The sequence below is a fragment of the Sceloporus occidentalis genome, unplaced genomic scaffold (assembly GCF_023333645.1).
Source record: "Sceloporus occidentalis isolate IW3139 unplaced genomic scaffold, rSceOcc1.0.p SCAF_3, whole genome shotgun sequence".
Classification (NCBI taxonomy): Eukaryota; Metazoa; Chordata; class Lepidosauria; order Squamata; family Phrynosomatidae; genus Sceloporus; species Sceloporus occidentalis.
Window position 1 is genome coordinate 211,832,552 of NW_028316983.1, and position 20,367 is coordinate 211,852,918.

A 20,367-nucleotide genomic window follows, 5' to 3' on the forward strand; every position below is an offset into this window, starting at 1 on the left:
TCATTTTAAAATCAGCTGTTATTTCCCAATATCACTATTCTATGAAATAAATAATTCCACTGATCATTTTTTAAACAAACATTACTGTATTAGATTATGTCTGCCCTGCCACCCTTGCGAATATCATCGGCTTGGAAGTACTGTATTTGAAGCTATCCTGATGAAAACAAAAAGGACACAGAAATCAGTTGGTGAAAACAAAGGCAGGTTTATTATCTGCACAGTCATAAACAGAATGAATCAGAAGTGAAAGCTCTACAGTTTTGGTCTTCTTGTAGCAGAGTCTCTCCTGCATCCCGCAACGAATATGCCCTATGCAAATAAAACAAAACCGTCCCCACGAAAAAAATAAAAATAAAAGGCCCCTGAGAAATTATTGGCACTTGAACTTTCAGGGCTCTAAATGAAAAGCACGACTAATTTTCCAATTAAGCCGTTTGATAGGCAAGATGTCATGTGCAAAAGAGGAGGGCAAGCTTGGAGCTGCATTTTTTTAAATCAAAATTTCTCATGGCTACAGCGGCCTCTCTCCTCACTAACAGCTGAGGAGTACACTTTCCCATGCCGTCAGGGGTGAGAAGGTTACAACTTAAGTATTGTGGCAGTTGTTTTTCACACAAGAATCTAGCTCGCTTGAAAGAATTCAGTCCTTTGAAAGAGATGCAAGCCTCCCCCTCCTTCCACTCACACATACACATACACCCACTCGTTCCTCTCCTTTTATTGAAGGCTATGTCCCCCACTCGAGTGGGCAGCTCAGTTTAACCCACCATTGATCTGGACAACTTGCAACACTAATTGGGAACAGGGCCTGTTTTTTTCAGAGTCGCTCAGTCAGTAAATGAAACTTTGGCTCCCCTGTGCTCCAGCGTGTGCAAGGAAGCTGCAGCCCCAAAGGGCAAAGGCCGCAGCAAAAGGAGATCCCAGGCAGCCGCTGCTCTTTCACAGCTCACACTTGCTTTGCCCCAAAGCTCATGCTGGCTTTGTTTGGCTGAAATGGGGGACACACTGAACTTGATCTTCTAGTGCTCTTCCCATCCCACAGTATTGGGGGGGGGGGCATCAGGCACAAGTAGCCTATAAGCCCTCCCCCCAACACTTGCCTCATAATGAATTTACAAGCCATGAATCACAAGTAATGCCATTACCTGTAACTAGTTACTTTTTTGGCCACAAGGGCACAATGAAGCCACATTTAAAATACAAACAAACATATGACACAGGAATAAAGTACAGTAACTTTATTGGTCCAACTGACAACCTTTACTAGTGATTTGTTTTTTTAAGCGAGTGTTCGAAATAGCATTTTAAAATGTCTTTACACAGGAGTTTTCAAAGCCTTCTCTATCCTAAAGCCCCTTCCCACAATGGAAGGCCATGAGCAATGCAACAAGTTGCTTTTTGAACACTGCAACAGGTAGCACAAAAGGGTATCTTTTAACTGCTCTCATGAGTAACAGAAAATGAAATATTTTTTAAAAGTAATTTTTCAGCCTCTTGTTGAGTTACTGTTAGTATAGATTTTAATCTCTCCCAACATTATTGTTATGGGTACACAGGAACATAGGAAGCTGTCCCATTGAGCCAGTGGTTCATTTAGCCCAGTACTGTCTCCAGTAGGATTAGTTCCTAGTCCAGCCTGGAGATCCCTGGCATTCCCTGGTGGTTTCCCATTCAAGCATTAACCAGGTCCAACCCTGGTTAGCTTGCAAAATTACACAAAAGCAGTTTTAGTCATGTTGGTGTGGTGATATAATTCTATCAGTAAACTCTGTCATCAAAATAAATATTGTTATTATCTATTTACAGCTCACGTCCAGATTATCTGAAGAAACTTATTCTCCCATATGAGCACGCCCATGTTTTGAGATCTGCTAGGGGACCTTCCCTTTGTCCCACCACCTGCCCATATGCATCTGGTGAGAAAACAGGTGAGGTCTTTCTTGATGGTTGCTCCCAGAATTTGAAGTTCCCTTGCTTGAGTGATTAGACCAGGGGTCAGCAACCTACGGCCCGTGGGCCGCATGCGGCCCGCCGAGGCCTAGGGACCAGGCCCAGCCTGGCCCTGCCGCAGATTGCCGCCGGGGCCTTTGGCCTCCAGCGCAAGCGCGCGGGGCCTTTGGCCTCCAGCGCAAGCGTGCAGGGGCTTTGCGCGCGGGGCAAGCAGCTGGCAAGGGGGGCAAGGAGGAGCAAGTGGGGGCAAGCAGCTGGCAAGGGGGGCAAGGAGGAGCAAGTGGGGGCAAGCAGCTGGCAAGGGGGCAAGGAGGAGCAAGTGGGGGCAAGCGGCAGGCAAGGGGGAACAAGGGCAGCAATTGTCTATAGAAGCCTCAGAAACATGCATTTATATTAACATTTTTTAAAAAATCAGCAATTTTTTTTGCGTGTCCTCCATTTTTAAAAGTGTCCTCCATTTAAAATTTTTGTCCTACATTTGTCCCGGTTTATTTATTTATTTATTTTTAAAATTATTTAATTATTGTTTTTGGCTTCGGCCCCCCGAGTTGTCTGAGGGACAGCAACCCGGCCCCCGGTTCAAAAAGGTTGCCTACCCCTGGATTAGACCCTACAGAGGAATTTTCAAAGATTAGATATTAGATCCTACCTTTTGAACTAAAATATAAAGGAAAATAACTTCCAAAATATTAAATTTCTAAGCTTCTAGAATATAAGATCAATTCACTCAAGGTTATCAAACATAACCAATAGCCCAATTTTGAAACAGGAGCCACAGAATATGTAATGACAAGATAGGACTTTTATGGGTACAATGCTAGACTGAAAGGTTAGAGTAAAGTAACCCTCACCAAGAGCATAATTCCATACATGGTTGAATCCATGGATAAGTAATCTGTGGATATAGAGGGCCAACTGTATAAGGACAGTATTACCTTGGCAGTTTTTATTTTGTTCTGTTTTTTTTATTCTCTATGTAATTACACCCAATGTAGAATTCTTGAACAGCACATTAGGTCAATATTTGCATTGAGCTGCCTAAATACACTGAAGGCACCAGATTCCGTCTGATCTTGGAAGCTAAGCAGGAACAGCCCTGGTTAGTACTTGGACAGAAGAACACCATAGAATACCAGGTGCTGTAGGCTATGAAGGAATTACCAAAACTACCTCCGAGTACGGCTTATCTAAGAAAGCCCTGTGAAATTCATGGGGCTGCCAAGTCAACACACACACACACACACACACACACACACACACACACCTACTACAACTCCAAAATCTCTTTCATAATAAGCCACAGCCTGTTCAGATTTCATCAGTGTCTGTGTAGAGTTTTTATTGTACTTCACTATATTTTGCTGCATTTTTGCATTCTGTGATATGCTGAATTCAAAGCATTATACCCCATGTTGAGTATCACATAGGCACTAGAAAAATAGAGGAGAAATTTCACCAACTAAAATGCCCTCGAATATATATACCAAACAGAAGCAGGCTACAGGCCAATACATAGACATCCAAGGAACTCCTGGCTGACTAGCTCAGTCCAGCTAAAGCAATTAACCACAGATGCCAATAAAAGCAACGCATAAAAAGCAGCAACACATAATGAAGACCTTCTGATTTAAAGATGACTTGTGACTAAATCCTATGCGCTTCCTTTCATATATCTATGAAATTTTTTTGGGGGGAGAGAAGGGGGAGACACATACTGACATTGGAAAAGTATGCATTCTTCATCAAGCCCTTCCTGCTGAAGTGACTCACTCTTCAATTGCTCAAATCAAAGATAAGGAATTTCTTTTTCATAAGGTTAATTATCTCTCTGCCTAACCTAGCGGTGTCTGATCACTTTGGTAGTGGCTGTTCCAGCTCTTAGGGTGAGATTTTGCATCATCTGCTGCTAGAAGTTTTCCAATGGAAATGCTGGGGATTAAACCAGGTGCCTTTTATGTGCAATGTTAGCTGCTACCAGAACCAATGGTTTTGTCTCTCAAAGAAAAAAAATCATATTTTTCCTCCATAGCTCACTATATGAAACTATACTTGGTTTGAAAAACATCTTACAAATCTAATAAGCCTTTCAAGCACTACAATATCCCTTTTTCAAACTTATGAGTAACTGAGTACTATATACTGTTTAATAACTCAAGATCTTCAGAACTGTCATGGGGAGCTGGGGAAATGCCAGATAGGTACACTGGACCACTGATTCTCATGATATTTTATAAACTGGCTATCGCTGGCAGAAAAACTATATTGAACTTGATAGTGTCCCCACATATTGCAAGAATGATGTGGCTCCTAGAAATCTACAGAACTGTGCAGTGAGTATCTCATTTTTTTCCACAGAAAGGACACAAGATAGCGACTGCAGCTGGTTGTCTTCTCCTTAGAACATTCTTCCTATGACCCAAGCTATGAACCCCAAACTAGGAAGCTCCTCCCTTGATAATTCCATCCCCAGAAAACAGATTAAACAATGTTCACATGAAGAAGGGAACCAGCATGGAATAGTGGTTTAAGTAGTGGACTATGACTCTGGAGACCAGGGTTTGAATCCCTGCTTGGCCATGGAAACCCACATACCGTCTCAGCCTCAGAGGAAGGCAATGGTAAACCTCCTCTGAACAAATCTTGCCAAGAAAACTCTGTGATAGGTTCACCTTAGGGTCGTCATAAGTATACTTTTTTATATTTGAAGACACAACAACAAACATGAGGAAATTAGAACATATAAATTTAATTTGTATGTCAGCTCCAGTATCATCCATATCTGCTGGTTTTTCTGTAAACACACTGAGACAATGAAAAACATACAGTGCAAGCCAAACTGAAAGCTAGGATCAAGACTGAGTTTGAGAAATAATGAGGTTGTAATCACATAAAGTTGAAGATAAACGAAACAAAGGATAAGCTTGAAATTCCGTTTGAAATAGGTCTTCTCTTATTTGCTGATAAAATACAAGGCAGAGCAGAAACATAACAAATGTGCAGTTTTGATACAGTTGCTTCAAAGTTTCTGCTACTGTTGCTTATTAATGAGAGGGCAAAATATAGTGTTGAGCTTTGATCACTTTGAATATTGACTTGTTTAAGCAAATAACATGTTTAATATTGCACCATGGAGCAGGCTCATAAACAGCTGGAAATAAGAATAAATCATAACAAACTCTTATCTTTAGCTTACTATGCCAGCATTTTATTATTTTGCTTGGAACCATACCAGTTGACAGCTAGGTTAAGAGTTTAACATTGTATTCTTTTAGGAAACACTCTCTTGGAAGCAATACTTTAACCCTACATCCTTTTGTACAAAAGCTAAACCTCTCAGTAAAATTTGAAATATGTCCAAAGGCATTTCAAGGGCCTATCATATTGTACAATTATAGTACTATGATTCTGCTTCAACTGCCATGGAATCCTGGTGCTTGTAGTTTGGCCAGAGGCACTAGAGATCTCTGGCTAAAATTTCTAAATCCCACTCCCTAGATTGCAAATGTCTAGAGAGCCATAGTGGTGTAGAGATTTGAGCACTGGACTATGACTCTGCAGACATGGGTTCAAACACCAGCCATAGAAACCTTCTGGGTGACCTTGGGTATGTCACAGTCCTCAGCCTCAGAGGAATCACAGAATCATAGAGTTGGCAGAAATCACAAGGGCCATCCAGTCCAACCCCCTACCATGCAGGAACTCACAATCAAAGCACCTCCGAGAGATGGCTAGGAAGGCAAAGGAAAACAATCTCTGAATAAAGCTTACCAAGAAAACATCGATAGGCTCGCCTTATGATTGCCATAAGTTGGAAATGACTTGAAGGCACACAGCAACACACAGACATATATATGGCATACACTACACTACAGAGTCTATACCAAATGCACTCTGATATGTAAGAGTTTGCTATAACTGGGAGTGTAAGGCAAAACAACAAACCATACTATTAAAAAAAGAGCTTATTTTGTTTGATTTTAAAAATGCACCCTATTTTTTATCAGGTATATCCAAATTCATTCAGTAATGAGGCAATGAAATACCTGAAATAATTAATTTTAATCCAGTCTACAACTGAAATCAGCTGACATTTTGCAATATCAGCATTCTGTGTTTCACAAAGAAATCCAGAGTACAGCCAATACTGAAATTAACTTCCAGCAATATCAAATGTTTCAACCACATAAGCACAGTTATGCTTTGTATGGAATATCAAGAGAGAGAAAAATAAAGTCTTTAATACTACTTCAGGATGTACCGTATGTTTTTATTTCTATTTATAATATTTACTGGTTTCTCAAAACTCTGTACCTATTTAAGTGGTTGTACAGGATTCTTTCCACAGGCTATCATTCTGAAAAATTCATGTTTGAACTCTTCTAATAAATAACACTGAGATGAGAGCTCAGTTTAAAGCAGGCAGACAAGCTCCATGGCCCTACCTCTATCTTTTCTTTCTTGGTCTTTGGCTTGAAGCATTTCCGATCAGAGGGAAAAAACCCTCTCATTATTGGTTGGCATGCAGAGTATGCTAAAACGTGTCTTCATTCCAAGCATATTATTTTTAAAAGCATCTCATTACACAGAACATGCTGGGAGAAATATTTTAGAGCTGTAAAAAAATTTAGGGTCAGAATCATTCTTGAAAACTGGCTGGCCTTACATGAATATAACTTCATTGAAATCTAGTTTGAATTCCTCTTATTCATAATGTATGTCTAATGAAGATTTGAGGGTAGCATCACAGGACTTTTCAGAGATCTAGTTTTTCAGATGGAAAAGGTGATGTATAGACTCTGCTATGCTTTGAGCAGTGACTTATAGTTTATCAAAGGATAAATATAACACGATTCAACATGATTATGTTCATACAGGATAAGATCCAGCATGAATATAACCAGTGTACTTCTCACTGGAATGAATGGCTGTGTGCTGGCACAATTCCTTTAAAAACAACATGCACAAAAGGTCTTACCAGAGGAATAATTCTTGTGTTGTGTTATTTACACTTTTAAGAAAGCAGGGTTATACTGACTCCTTTTTATTTTGAAGTAACCTGTAGGCCCAAATCTAGAACATGCTCCAGGTGAAACTTTGGGAATGTCATCTTTTGGAACTACAACTCCCAAATCCCCACAACAGATGCTGGCTGGAAATCACCCCTCTAGGTAGGTATTTATAACAGCCAATATGGGGATGGTTTTCAATGGAAAACTGGTGGACAGTCCTGCAAACTTTGTTCTGGATTAAGTACTTTAGGGCTGCTTTTCAAAACAAATGTGGCCAGTATATATAGCACATGTGATTTTAGTAGTGTGAATAACATAATGTATACTTTGAGAGTTGGTACATAGCTTCTGTATTTTCAGATACCACTATGAAAGTTCAAGTGGTTAAAACATTCACACTGTCACACCTTTCTCTGAATACTACTGGTCAGTATATACTATCAATATTTCATATCAGTGGCATCATTTCACAGATGCAGGGGGTGTGGACCACACCAGGTGCCACACCACAGGAGGAATGACACCCTGGTGAGGTCTTTGTCCTGCTGCAACAGAGCTGCAACTGTGGCTTTACCATGTGGCTTTACCACTGCCTGGATCCCTCCCTGGGGAGGGATCTAAGGTGCCAGTGAGGGCTGTAGAGGGACAAGCATGTCTCTTGTGGCTTCAGTGCCACTCAGCTCCCTCCCTGGAGAGGGATCTGACATGGCAGTGAGGGCGGTGGAGGAGCAATCGTGCCCCTTGTGGCTTCGATCCTGGCCTGGCTCTTTCCCCGAGGAGGGAGCCAGACTGCCAACCAAGTCGCAAAGGGTGACCAGCAGGGAGGGTAGGATAGGGTAGGGCAGGGCAGGGCATGCTGCCCCACTCCCTCAACAGCCTGCCCGTCACACCAGGTGTCACCAAGCCTGGTGATGCTACTGTTTCACATTCCTTTAATATGCGTATTACTGTTTATCACATTTGGGAAAATGTCTTGAACTTTTGAATGCAGAATCAAAATAACAAAAACCATTTATAGAACAGTGCAACAATAGAGATTACAGAACCAATTTGCAAAGATAAACTGTCATCTTATCTTGTAAAAGAACAAGAACACCTTTTTAATTTAAAGTGAATATGTTATACAAATCAAATAAACTACCTAGACTGTTAAGAGGACGTGAACATATACAGGACTGCATTTTTGTAATTATACATGGATTTACTATTTTTGTCTATTTTCTTTGCCTTCCACAAGTCCCAAGAGTACTGCATCGGCTTCCAGTAAAGTTGTGTCTGTTTTTGCTCCCAAGAATCTCGAGGAGAGTTCAAGGTCAGCAAGTCTCAGGCGCACTTTGGATCCCTTCTGATATTTCCTGGTGAAAAAGAAAACAAAATGTTAAGATGTACACACCTCTGTGTTCTTGGACATGGCATTGTAAATTGGGCTGTTGGCAATCTATGTAGCATTCTCCTAACCATAGGATTTCTTCTGTGATTTTCAATATGCCATTTTGAGTAAGAAGTCAATTTTCACACTGCACATACGTTTAGGTTGGTCTGCAGACATATGATAATACTGAACTTTCTAGAGAGCTAGTGTGGTGTACTGGTTTGAGCACTGGACTGCAACTCCGGAGATCAGTGTTTGGTTCCCTATTCAGCCATGAAAGTCCACTGGGAGACCCACTGATTTTTTTCTTTCCCCTAGGAAATGATCAAGAAAAAGCAGCTATATAACCTCTCTCACACACACACACATACAAAATATTACCATGATACCAAGCAATGCAAAGCACAGCTCTCCAGCTGTGTGCTTCCCTCCCCCCCCCCGACTAAGAACCCTGCTCATGCAGCAACTTTGTGGTAAGCTGAAAGAGGACCCCCCCCCCGCCTGTGCTGGGAGGGAGGGAGGGGCCCTCTGGTGGCCTGTAGAGTGAGCGAGTGAACAAGTGTTTGGAGCCCCACAGCAGCATGCCCTCTTTGTGGTGGTGGCTTCAGGCAGGAATGCCATGGAGGTGAGGGGGTGAGAGGACTGGCAGTGGAAGAAGGGGGCCCTGCCAGACCTTTCCCAATCTTGGGTCTGGCGGGAGACTGACAAGTTATTTGCCATCATAAGGCCACCTGGGAATTCAGTGCAGGGAGGGACGGAGGGAGGAGGAGATCTTCACCACTTTTCTAATTTTTTTTTCTTTTCTATTCTATTTTGATAAAACTTAAGGTATTTCTCTGAGTAGAGTGGCAACAGGCCTTTTTGAATACTTGGGATTTTGGGAATTTCCCTACTCTTCTGTAATCAATCTGGGGAGAACCTCCTGTAGAAGAAGTGCTGGCACTCCCTCCATCTCCCCACTGCAGTACCTCTTTTGGATTTCCCTGCTGTAATGGACAGCGTAGTGGTGGTTATTGGCAGAAAAATCCTGAAAAACTGCCACTGCTGCCATTTTTTTTTAGTAATTTAAAAGTATTGACCCATAAATAAGTTAGTCCAGGTTATGGGGGTCATTCCCCCCCCTTTTTTTTTTAACTTATAGACAAGTATGCATGGTAAATTGCATCCACGGAAAATCCTACATAATTTTGCTATCTTCACATGAATTGTTTGGTCTCAAAAAGACTCAAATAGAAAGTATCTACTTTCTGATATCCAAATAAAAAGATGCACTAGTAATAATGGCTTCAATTGTTGCAACTGAACTGAACTGAACGGACCCAGGAGAAATGTCTGCATTGCTGACACTGAGTGGACCTTCTCAGATATACACAGAAGATTCTCAAGAACTCAAGATGCCTAAAAGTGTGATGGGTGGTATGTACAGTAAATAATGAAGAAGTATTTGGCTACAATAACAGAGGCCATAAGAAAGAAAGTTTGTTAGCAAGGTGTAATCTCAGCTGTCTGAGTGTCTGGTCCTGAACCAGCAGAAAGGAGAGAAAGTAAACCAACATGCAACATGTACCAGGAACACAGAGCTATCTAACAGAGGACCTAATGTCAAACAAAGTCAACATACACTATATCAGGAAACATTTTTTATATTAGAAACCTCAGATTCATTATTCCCACAACTACAACCTCAGATTTTTCCATATATACAAAAAGGTAACATTTGGTTTCACAAAATTTGATTTAGCAGATAGGATATAGGAAGCATACACAGAATGTTAAATGTTTTGTTCTTTGCCTACTTCCCCTTTCATAGTACGTTTTCTTTGGAGTAATCTTTGTGATTGTGTGAGCCAAACAAGTCTTAGTTCTTACCACTGCGACTATCTTTCACTATGTACCAAAGGAGCCTGCTTGTCTCAACAGGAGAGGAAGAGAGCAATTAAACCTGATTTTGCATTTCTGCATGAGGAGGCGATTTAAAAGCATTTCCTTTGGAGAGATTTTTTGACATTTGCTCTGTAAGACATTCCTTAGTGTGTGCCAGTTCACACTAATAAATGCACTTAACCTTATGGAGAAAGAAAGAATTCACTCTGGTAAATCTTTGTCATGATAAATACAAAACACATTGAAGGCAGGAAATCTTTCATATATTTGGGTATAGGTTCACACTACAAGTAAAAGCTTTGGAATGGCCAGAGTACCCTGTAGTGTGTACTCACCAGAACATGTGATGTGACATTAAAATTGGGAATGCAACAGATCCTATTAGATAGCCTAATAATTTTTTTTAATTACTGTAGCAAACAAAGGGCCAAAGTATCATTTTGCTACCAGTCTTGTAGCCAAGACTAGTGTAGTGGCTTGAGTGTTGGACTGTGACTCTGGGGATTAAGGTTCAAGTTCCCACTCAACCATGGAAACTCACTGGGTGACCTTGTGCAAGTTACACTCTCTCATCCTCAGAGAAAGGCAAGGACAAACTCCCTCTGAACAAATCTTACCAAGAAACCCCACATGATAGCTTCCCCTCAGGATCACAAGAAATCAGAAATGACTTCAAGACACACAACAACAGCGGCAGCATGGACTGCACACACACACACCAGAATCCCTGCTCATGCATTCAATGTGATGAATTGCCACTGTCATTATGATCATCACCATCATTTTATTTACACTTATCGTCATCATCATCATCTCACCACCACAACTACCACATCATCTGTCACTGAAAAGGCCCTATCAAATCTCTGCACCAACCATGTCTATGAAAGTGACAGGACTGAAAGACGGGCCTCTCCTATGGATCTTGGAGCTCAGGCAATCTCATACGTGGAGATACAGTTTATCTGACCTAAAAAAAATGGTTTACTTTAATGCTAAAATTCTATTTTCAATATTTCTACAAAGCCTCCAAATATTCCTTTCCTTTTTGCTATTTGCTAATATGCTGAAGAAATGTCCAGCAATATTTGATGCACTTTGTACCTTTTCAGATGGCGCTAGCAGAGGTATTCATATTAGGCATGCCACCTAGTTCCCATAGTTCCCTGGCACAGAAAGCAATGGAATAACTGGAGTGGGGCAGAAGAGTTGCAATGATACAGAAAATAATTATTAGCATTTAAAGTCCCATGGGGGCTATTGCTTTTCATTATTAGTTTCATATAGCAATTTTCTTTTTAAAATATGTTTTGACCATAACAAGTGCAAGAAGGTGGTTTCTGTAGAATCTTTTACTTATTGCACCGATATCATCCAATATTATATGTGTGAATTCATGGCTATCCAGAAAATTGGAGTCCCAGTCTGTTTCTTTTCTTTTTAAAAATTTGGCCAGGAATGTGTGCCAAAAAATAGAGGGTTTTGCGAGGATTTTTGTGGCTTCTTACATTATATACATTTAGTCACATGCAACTGGGGAATCTGATAGTGTGGCTATCTGGACAACTGGCTTTCTGCCCCCTCCTTTTTTTGGGGGGGGGGCAATGCAGATGTTTTGGCCAGAACAGGTACAGTGTGTGGTCCCTGTGACCTTTTTGTGGCTTAAAGAATGGAACGTTAGTACTTACCTGAGATACGTCCCTTTCCAGCAGAGAAGTTCCGAGCATCCTGATCTTGGGTAGCTCCGCCTGCAAAGGCTCCTATAAGCAGGAAATTTAAAAACAAAGGCCAGGGGCCTAACCCCGCCTCATGGGCGGAGCAACCCCCGATAACCTCAGTTAATGACCAGCCAAGAGAAACTGGCCACCCCTATTATCATTCTTGGTAACCGGACTTGGCAACCTTTGGAGGTCATAATATGGCTTAGAGAAAAAGGGTAAGTGACCTGGGTAGATATCTCCCCTTTTTTGACCCTGTCCCCTGGGCCCACAGGCAGAGAGGGTGGGGAGGATGCTCGGACCTTCTCTGCTGGAAAGGAACGTATCTCAGGTAAGTACTAACATTCCATTTCCCAGCAGAGAAGGAGGCCAAGCATCCTGATCTTGGGATTTACAAAAGTGCGGACCCAATTCAGGGTGGGCCTGCTGGCGCCTGGGGCGAGTCTGGGACTATTTGTTGGAGCATCCTACGGCCGAAGGCCGCCTCAGCTGACTGAAACATGTCGAGCTTGTAGTGCCTGACAAAGGTGGAAGGAGACTTCCAAGTGGCTGCTCTGCAGATCTCAGCCAGGGGTGTGTTAGTGGAAAAAGCGGCCGAGGTGGCTGCGCTTCTGGTGGAATGAGCCATGATGCCCTCTGGAGGGGTTAAGCCCAAGGTCTCGTAGCAGGTGGAGATACATTGTCTGATACACCCGGAGAGGGTTGATAGCGAAACCTTCTTGCCCTTGGATCTCGTTTGGAAGGAGATGAAGAGAGCCTCTGACTTCCTGAATGTCGCCGTTCTCTTGAGGTAGATCTTTATGGCTCTGCGTACGTCTAAGGTATGCCATATCCTATCAAACTCTCATGACGGCCGAGGACAGAAGGAGGGCAAGACGATGTCCTGAGAAGAATGAAAAACCGAGTTCACCTTGGGGGTGAAAGTCGGGTCTGGTCTCAGCAGGATAGAGTCCGGCCTGATGATGCAGAGTTCTTTTTTTACCGACAGGGCCCCGATCTCAGAAACCCTGCGTGCTGATGTTAATGCTGTAAGGATGAGCGTCTTGAAGGTCAGAAACTTGAGGGATGTTTCCCTTAGCGGTTCGAAGGAGTGAATCATCAATGCCTTTAGAATTTTGTGTAGGTTCAATGACGGGAAACGGTGTCTTGTTGGAGGCGCCTTATTGGAGACTCCTTTGAGCAGTCTTCTGATGTGAGGATGGTGAGAGATCTGAGCGGCTTGATCGTGTGGTAGTATGGAGGTGATGGCTGCCACCTGTCTCTTTACTGTGTTAGGCCGTAGGCCTTGGCCGAAACCGTCTTGGAGGAACTGGAGAAGTGCAGGGACAGTGATCTGAATGAAGTCTCTTCTCTTGCGCCTGCACCACCTCTTGAAGGCCTTGAAGGTATAGTCATAGATTTTGATGGTGGACGGGCGCCTTGATGCCAGTATGGAGTCAATCACTTCGGGGGAGTAGCCGCAACCGGCTAACATGTCCCTTTCAATTTCCAGGCGTGAAGCTGTAGCCAGGTCGGGTCTGGATGGTGGATCTATCCCTGAGACAACAGATCTGGCCTGGCCGGAAGAGAAAGGCTCTGGACGGACAGGTCGAGTATCTCTGAGAACCAGGGGCACCTGAGCCATGCTGGAGCTATGAGAATCACCTCTGACTTGGTCTTTCGTATCTTGGACAGCAGTTTTGAGAGTAGCGGAACTGGCGGAAAGGCGTATAGGAGCCCCCCTGGCCAGTGACAGTTTAGGGCGTCGAAGTCTTCTGCCCCCTGAGTCTTGAATCTGGAGAAGAATCTGGGGGTCTTGGCGTTGTTGGGGGAGGCAAACAGATCCAGGATCGGATGGCCCAATGACGCCGTTAGGGTTTGGAACACCTGCGGGTGTAGGCTCCATTCTACCTGGTCTATGTCGGTCCGGCTTAGCCAGTCAGCCTTGGAATTTAGCTGGCCCTGTAGATGTTCAGCCTCTAGAGACAGCAGGTTGTGTTCTGCCCATGTCAGGAGAGACTGGGCTTCTTTCATGAGGGAGCATGATCTTGTTCTGCCTTGACAGTTGATGTGTGCTTTTGCAGTGATGTTGTCCGTGTGTGTGAGATCAGCTTTTGGAAGGCTCGGAGAGCTAGGTGGATTGCTCGGAGTTCCAGCCAGTTGATGCTGCGATCCTGTTCTGCCAGGTTCCACCGCCCCTGTGCCAGGTGGGATCCACAGTGGGCTCCCCAGCCTCTGAGGCTGGCATCCGTGGTGATCTGGATCTTTTCCATCATCCAAATGGGACGCCCCTTCGAGAGCGACGGGGAAGTCCACCACCTGAGAGATTGTCACACCTTGTCTGGAACCTGTATCTTGCGGTGTCTCTTCAGAGCAATGGCCCGTTGGTGGGGAAGGAGTAGCCACTGGAGGGGCCTGGCGTGGAACCTCGCCCAAGGCAGGCACTCGATTGACACGATCATCAGGCCTTGTAGATGGGAGAGCAGTTGCAAACTGGCCCGAGGCGACTTCAGCACTTTGAATACTGCCCTTTGGATGGTCGCAATCCGATCTTGAGGAAGGCAGACTGTCCCCGATCATGTATCTATCTGGGCTCCCAGGTGTCGGATCTGTTGGTTGGGGTGGATGGTGCTCTTTTCTAGGTTGATTAGGAATCCGTGTTCCTCCAACGATCTGAGAATCGTGGTGGTATCACGAGTGGCTTGGTGTCTCGATGGAGCCCTGATCAGGAGGTCGTCAAGATAGGGGTGGACGTGGAGGCGCTGAGTCCTCCAGTGGGCTACCAGGGCCACCATGACCTTGGTGAATATCCTGGGGGCCAAAAAGAGACCAAAAGGGAGGGCCCTGTATTGGAAATGGTGGTTGCCATATCAGAATCAGAGGAAACGTCGGGAAGATGGGTGTATCAAAATATGCAAATAAGCATCTTGCAGGTCTAGAGAAGAGAGAAGGTCGTTGGGTTGAAGGCTGTCTAGGATGGTCTTTAGAGTCTCCATCCTGAACTTCTTCTTGTGAACGAATCGGTTGACTGCCCGCAGGTTCAGGATGGCCCTCCAAGTTCCGTTTTTCTTTGGTACCAGGAAGAAGGTGGAGTAGCAACCCCGTCCTCTTTGGTCATCTGGCACTGGCTCGATGGCTTGTATGGTGATCAGGCGATTGATGGCTTCCAGCAGGAAGCAGTGTTTTTTGGGGGTCGCTGGACTTGGGAGAGGGTATGAACATGTCGCGAGGGGTGCGGTGAAACTCTATCTTGTATCCCTGGCGAATGGTGTCAAGGACCCATTTGTCTGTCGTGGATCTTTCCCAAGTCTGTGCGAATCCCTGGAGCCAGCCTCCTACTGGAGGGACCCCGTCATGATTGATGAGACTTTTGGGATGATTTGGAGCCTCCTCCGTTCTTGGAGGGGAAGGAGGATCGGTTCTGTTTGTTGAACTTGGAATCTCCCCAATGAGACTTGTTGGGTCTGGACTCCCTGGCTTGAAAGAAGTTAGAGTTGGAAGGAAAAAAGGATCGGGGGAGTCGAAAGGAGGAGCGGTTTCTAAACTGCCTCTTGTCGTCTCTCTTTTTTGTTGAAGGCAAGGCCTTCTTCTTGACCCTGCCCTCTATCAGGACAGAGTCAAGGGACTCTCCAAAGAGCTTAGTGCCCAGGAAAGGGGTAAAGGCCAGGTTTTGCTTGGACCTAGAGTCTACCTGCCAATTCTTGAGCCAGAATTGGCGTCTGACTGCTATTGCTGCAGCTTGCGCCCTAGCGTACTGCTGGACTGAGTCAAGGGTGCCATCGGCCCCCAGGGCCAGCGCTTTGGTAATCTTATTGATGGTCTGTCTGACCTTGGTGTCTGCATCGGGTAGGGACTCAAGGAGTTCCTTGGACCACTGTAGGGAGGCGTGCATCACCAAGGAAACAGTGGTAGCGGCCCTGATGGCTATGGAGGGGGCTTTGTGAACCTTCTTGAGTGCACCCTCGGCCCTCCTGTCCTCAGGGTTTCTAAGGGTGTCCTCGCCATCCCTGGTGAATACTGAGGACGAAACGAGAGCGGACATGGGAGCGTCCACTAGGGGGATCCTGAGGCTGTCCATGACTCCCTGTTGGAGTACGTAGTGTTTACAAGTAACACTGTGGTTGGACCTAGATGCTGCTGGAGTTTTCCATTTGTCCCTAACTATCTGCATGATGTTGTAGGGGCATGGGAGCTCTTGGACTGCGGGAGCAGTGATAGGGAAAAGATCTTCACCGACCCTGGGCAGGTCGGAATCTAGGGCAGTAGAGTTGTTGGCAGGCAGAGTGATGTCTAGCATTTTGGTGGTCTTTCTTATCAGGGCAGGGTAGTCCTCTGGCTTAAGGAGTCGAGAAGACATGGGGATGTTCTTGGCGGCGTCCCCCTCATCCTGGGAAAGCTCACCCTCCTCAGATTCTGACGCGGCAGAATCTGAACTGGCAGGGGATCCCTCATCCTCAGAGGACTGAGTCAATGGGGGACATTTACGCTTATTGGAGGCCCTGGTATACCTGATTCTCTTAGGAGGAGGCTGGTAAGATCGCTCGGAGTCAGAGTCATAATCTGACTGGGAGCCAAGTTCCTCATTATCATTGGGTCTGATGGCGGGGCGGTCTAGGGGTTGAGAGGCCAGACGCCCCCCGAGGAGTCATTGAGGCTCCCTGAGGAACCTGCCTCCTGCAAGCAGTCGCAGGGTGGGTCACTGGTGGAGGATCGCGAGGGGGACCCTCTTCCCCTAGAGTGTTTGATCGGCCTGGGGCAGTCGCTGCCCCCCGCACTGTCACCCCAACATGGCGGCCACCATTGGCTGCTCTCTGACCCTGCTTCTGGGTCAACTTCAAAATGGCCACCGCCGTCTCAGTCCATGCAGTCAAGGTGGCCACCCCCAGGTCGACCCATGCGGCCAAGATGGCCACCGCCATCTCTGTGGGCAAGATGGCCGCCCCCATGGGCGCCCACGTGGCCGGAGGGGCCGCCGTCGCGGGCCAAGTAAAAGTCGGCGCCCCCCTGGATGAACCACCCGCCTGGGACTGGGGCCCAAGGGAACCCCCATTAGGGCGAAAAGAACCCCTCGCGCTCGCCGGTGAAGCCGGGCGGTGGACCCGAGGGGCGGGAGGGAGCCTGGGAGAAAGGCCCCGACCAGCCCAGGAAGGGGGGGAGGAACGAAGGGGCGAATGGCCCTGGCCCCCAAGCTGTTCCGCTGGGCCCTAGAGGCCACCGTCCGGCGGGATCGCCCTCCCTCTGGGGAGCCCTGGTGGCAGCTGGAGCCTCCAGGCCCAGGGCTGGGTAGAACCAGGGTGCCATCTCCGGTGGGGGGGTGACTTACCTCCTCCCCACTGTTGCCTTCTCGCGCTGGCGATGTAGGCTCTCCTGGCTCCAACCCTGACCGGGTCGGGTGGGAGGCCCTGGCCCCTGCAGCGGGCTGAGAGGGGGCTCCCTCCTCCCGCTGCGGCCGCGCTTCCACTCCGTGGTTGTCTGGAGTGTGGGCCTCAGGGCGCGCATCCGGCAAAGCCAGGGCTTACCCGAGCCGAGTGGAAGCGAGCTCACCTGCTGGCCTGGCCTCTTCCTCGCCCGCCATGGATGGGGGGGGGGGGAGGAGAAGAGAGAAGGGAAAGAGAAGGGAAAGGAAGCAAAAAGAGTTTTTTTCCCCCTAAAAGAAGGGAAGGAACAAAGAAAGGTCAAGCCAGGCAAGTCTGGGGAGCCAAGGTAAACCAATGGAAGGAATCCAGGAGAAAGCGTCCTACCAGGAGCTAAGGCAGGAAGAAGACTGAGGTTACCGGGGTCACTCCGCCCATGAGGCGGGGTTAGGCCCCTGGCCTTTGTTTTTAAATTTCCTGCCTATAGGAGCCTTTGCAGGAGGAGCTACCCAAGATCAGGATGCTCGGCCTCCTTCTCTGCTGGGAAATCATCCTATCCATTCTTGTGCCACTAATGTATTTGGTTGGCATGGCCTCCTTAGATATTGGTGTTCTGTGACCTTTTCTTTTGTTCCAGATGGCTTTAAAACATTTAGGTGATTTAATAAAAGCATCGTGTTTGAAATGTTTCAGTTCTAGAATATTGTTCTCAAGAATGCCCAACACCTCCTAACACTTTTGGCACCAACCCCGCTCAAAAGTGCCCAGCCCATTCCATTCATCCTTTTACACACTCCCAGAGCCATCTCCATGAATGTTAGGTTCCCTCCATCTCAACCAGCTACCTTCCTCCATTCCTGCTGCCAACTCATCTTATTTTGCTTTATTTTCCTCTGCTCTTGTTCTTTTGTCTTGAAACAAAGAGCTGTCTTTATCTGCCTATTTTAACATAGCAGGCAATTTTGTGCAGCAGCTGCATGTGGGCAGGCAGCAGCATAAAGTGAAGCAAGGCAGGTGAAGAGAGGGTTAGAGAGGCAGCAATAGAAGGAAGCATGACGGGGGGGGGGGCAGAAAAGGTACAGGATTCAGCAAGTAGGTGCAAGAGAAGAGATGTATGTCAGGATGAGATGAGAAAGGAAGGAGGGAAAAGAAGGTGAGATCTGCAGGAAGCAATGCTGGGAGACATGGTAATGGAGTGAAATGAAGCAAGGGAGCTGTAAGATGGGAAGGGAGAGAGTGTAAGCAGCAATATAGATAGGCATCGATCACAGACTAGCAAAGGCATATAGTGCATTCGGAAGGCTTCATAAAAGAGTCTGGAGTAACAAACACCTGAGGCGAAACACAAAAATCAGTGTGTATAGAGCCATTGTACTGTCTATTCTCCCTTATGGGTCTGAAACATGGGTCACCTTTCGCCAACACCTACAACTCCTCGAACGCTTTCATCAGCGCTGTTTACGCACAATTCTAAATATACACTGGACTGACTATGTGACAAATGTTGCTCTCTTTGAGCAAGCAGGGATCACTAGTATTGAGGCCATGCTACTGAGTACGCAGCTGTGCTGGGCAGGACACGTTTCTAGGATGAAGGGCCATCGCCTTCCAAAAATAGTATTCTACGGTGAACTCACCATGGGTCAGCGTAAGCGGGGTGCTCCAAAGAAGAGATACAAGGACTCCCTGAAACAATATCTCAGACTCGGCCAAATTGATCACCAAGAATGGTCTGCCCTGGCCTCGCATCGGGAGGCATGAAGACGCACTATCCATGATGCTGCAGCGTTTTTTGAAAACTCACGCCGAACGAGTCTCAAAGAGAAACGACAACGCAGAAAGAACCACAACCGGAAACATCACCCAAGGAGACTTTCTGCTGTGCTTTCTGCAACCGGACTTGTTTATCTCGGATTGGCCTTTTTAGTCATCAACGCGCTTGTAGAAAGCACGGGATGAGTCCTTCCTGAATCTCCATTCACGAAGAAAAGCCAGAGAGAGAGAGAGATAGACATATGGTAATAGAAGATACAAGAGAGCCACTAGTGGTGGCCCAAGGTAAGGCAAAGAGGGAAGGGAGGATGGGAGATGCAAACAGTGGACTGCAAAAAGTATGGAATAGGAATATAGTGTAGGTGTTAAGTAAGCCACAGAAGTAAGAAAATGTTAGCTGTTGAGGGAGGGAAGTATTTTTTTCCTCATCATTTTCCCTGTTTCCCTGATTAGATGGCAGCAATATTCTGTATCAGAAATTGATAACAAAAAATATTATAGTAATCTAATGAGAACCCTAGTTGGTGACCTTGGGCATGCTTTCAGTCTCGGGGAAGGCAATAGCAAACCTCGTCTGAACAAATCTTGCCAAGAAGACCCTATGAGAGGATTGCCTTAGGGTCTCCATAAATCAGAAATGACTTGAAGGCTCACAACATCAGGAATACAGTAGGAATAGAAGTGCATGAGAAAAAAACGACTGCCTGCTATTGAACAAAGGAGGAATAAATATAACCACTTTAGATGGTTCCTGTCATGCTTTTAATGCTCATAAAAATCCTGTAAGGTAGCTTCACTGAAAGTAAGTGATAGTCCAAGGTCATATGGTATATTCTATAACCAAACTAGATCAAAACTTGGATCTTCCAAGGCCAGTACCATCAACATTACTCTATTCTCTCAGAAGAACAGTTACTGTACTATAAAAATGGTTGTTTTGTGCCTTCAAGTTGTTTCCAACTTGTGACGACCTTAAGGCATACCAAGACTGAAATACAGTGGTGGTGTTAGGGGGAAGCAATGATTAATGTTAAATTTGCTTAATTTGAATACAAATTAATAATATATAATTACAATGATTTGCATAATATTAAGATTAGATACACAGATTTGAGATGACAGAATATGGCAACCCTACCGGGAAGAGATTATTAAAGCTTTGTCTCTAAAAATGCATGTTCTTTCCATGCTTGGATCAGCAACTCCCAACAATTCCCTTTTGGAATTCTGTTTTGCTCTAATATTTCATCTGACTGGCTCCAGAAAATCTCACAACATCTGGACAACAGCCATGTGGTTATAAGGAAATAATTTTCCACAAAAAT

At 45.5% G+C, this 20,367-nt stretch overlaps 1 protein-coding gene across 1 annotated transcript in view; it reads right to left on the reverse strand.

The window, feature by feature from the left end:
• Window positions 1–4,683: 4,683 nt before the first annotated feature.
• TPD52 (tumor protein D52) overlaps window positions 4,684–20,367 on the reverse strand; it is a 112,811-nt gene continuing 97,127 nt past the window's right edge. The window contains exon 8 of the mRNA XM_089517517.1: window positions 4,684–8,317. Coding sequence (XP_089373643.1) covers window positions 8,167–8,317 — 151 coding nt within the window. The 3' untranslated portion in view covers window positions 4,684–8,166. The remainder of the gene's footprint in view (window positions 8,318–20,367) is intronic.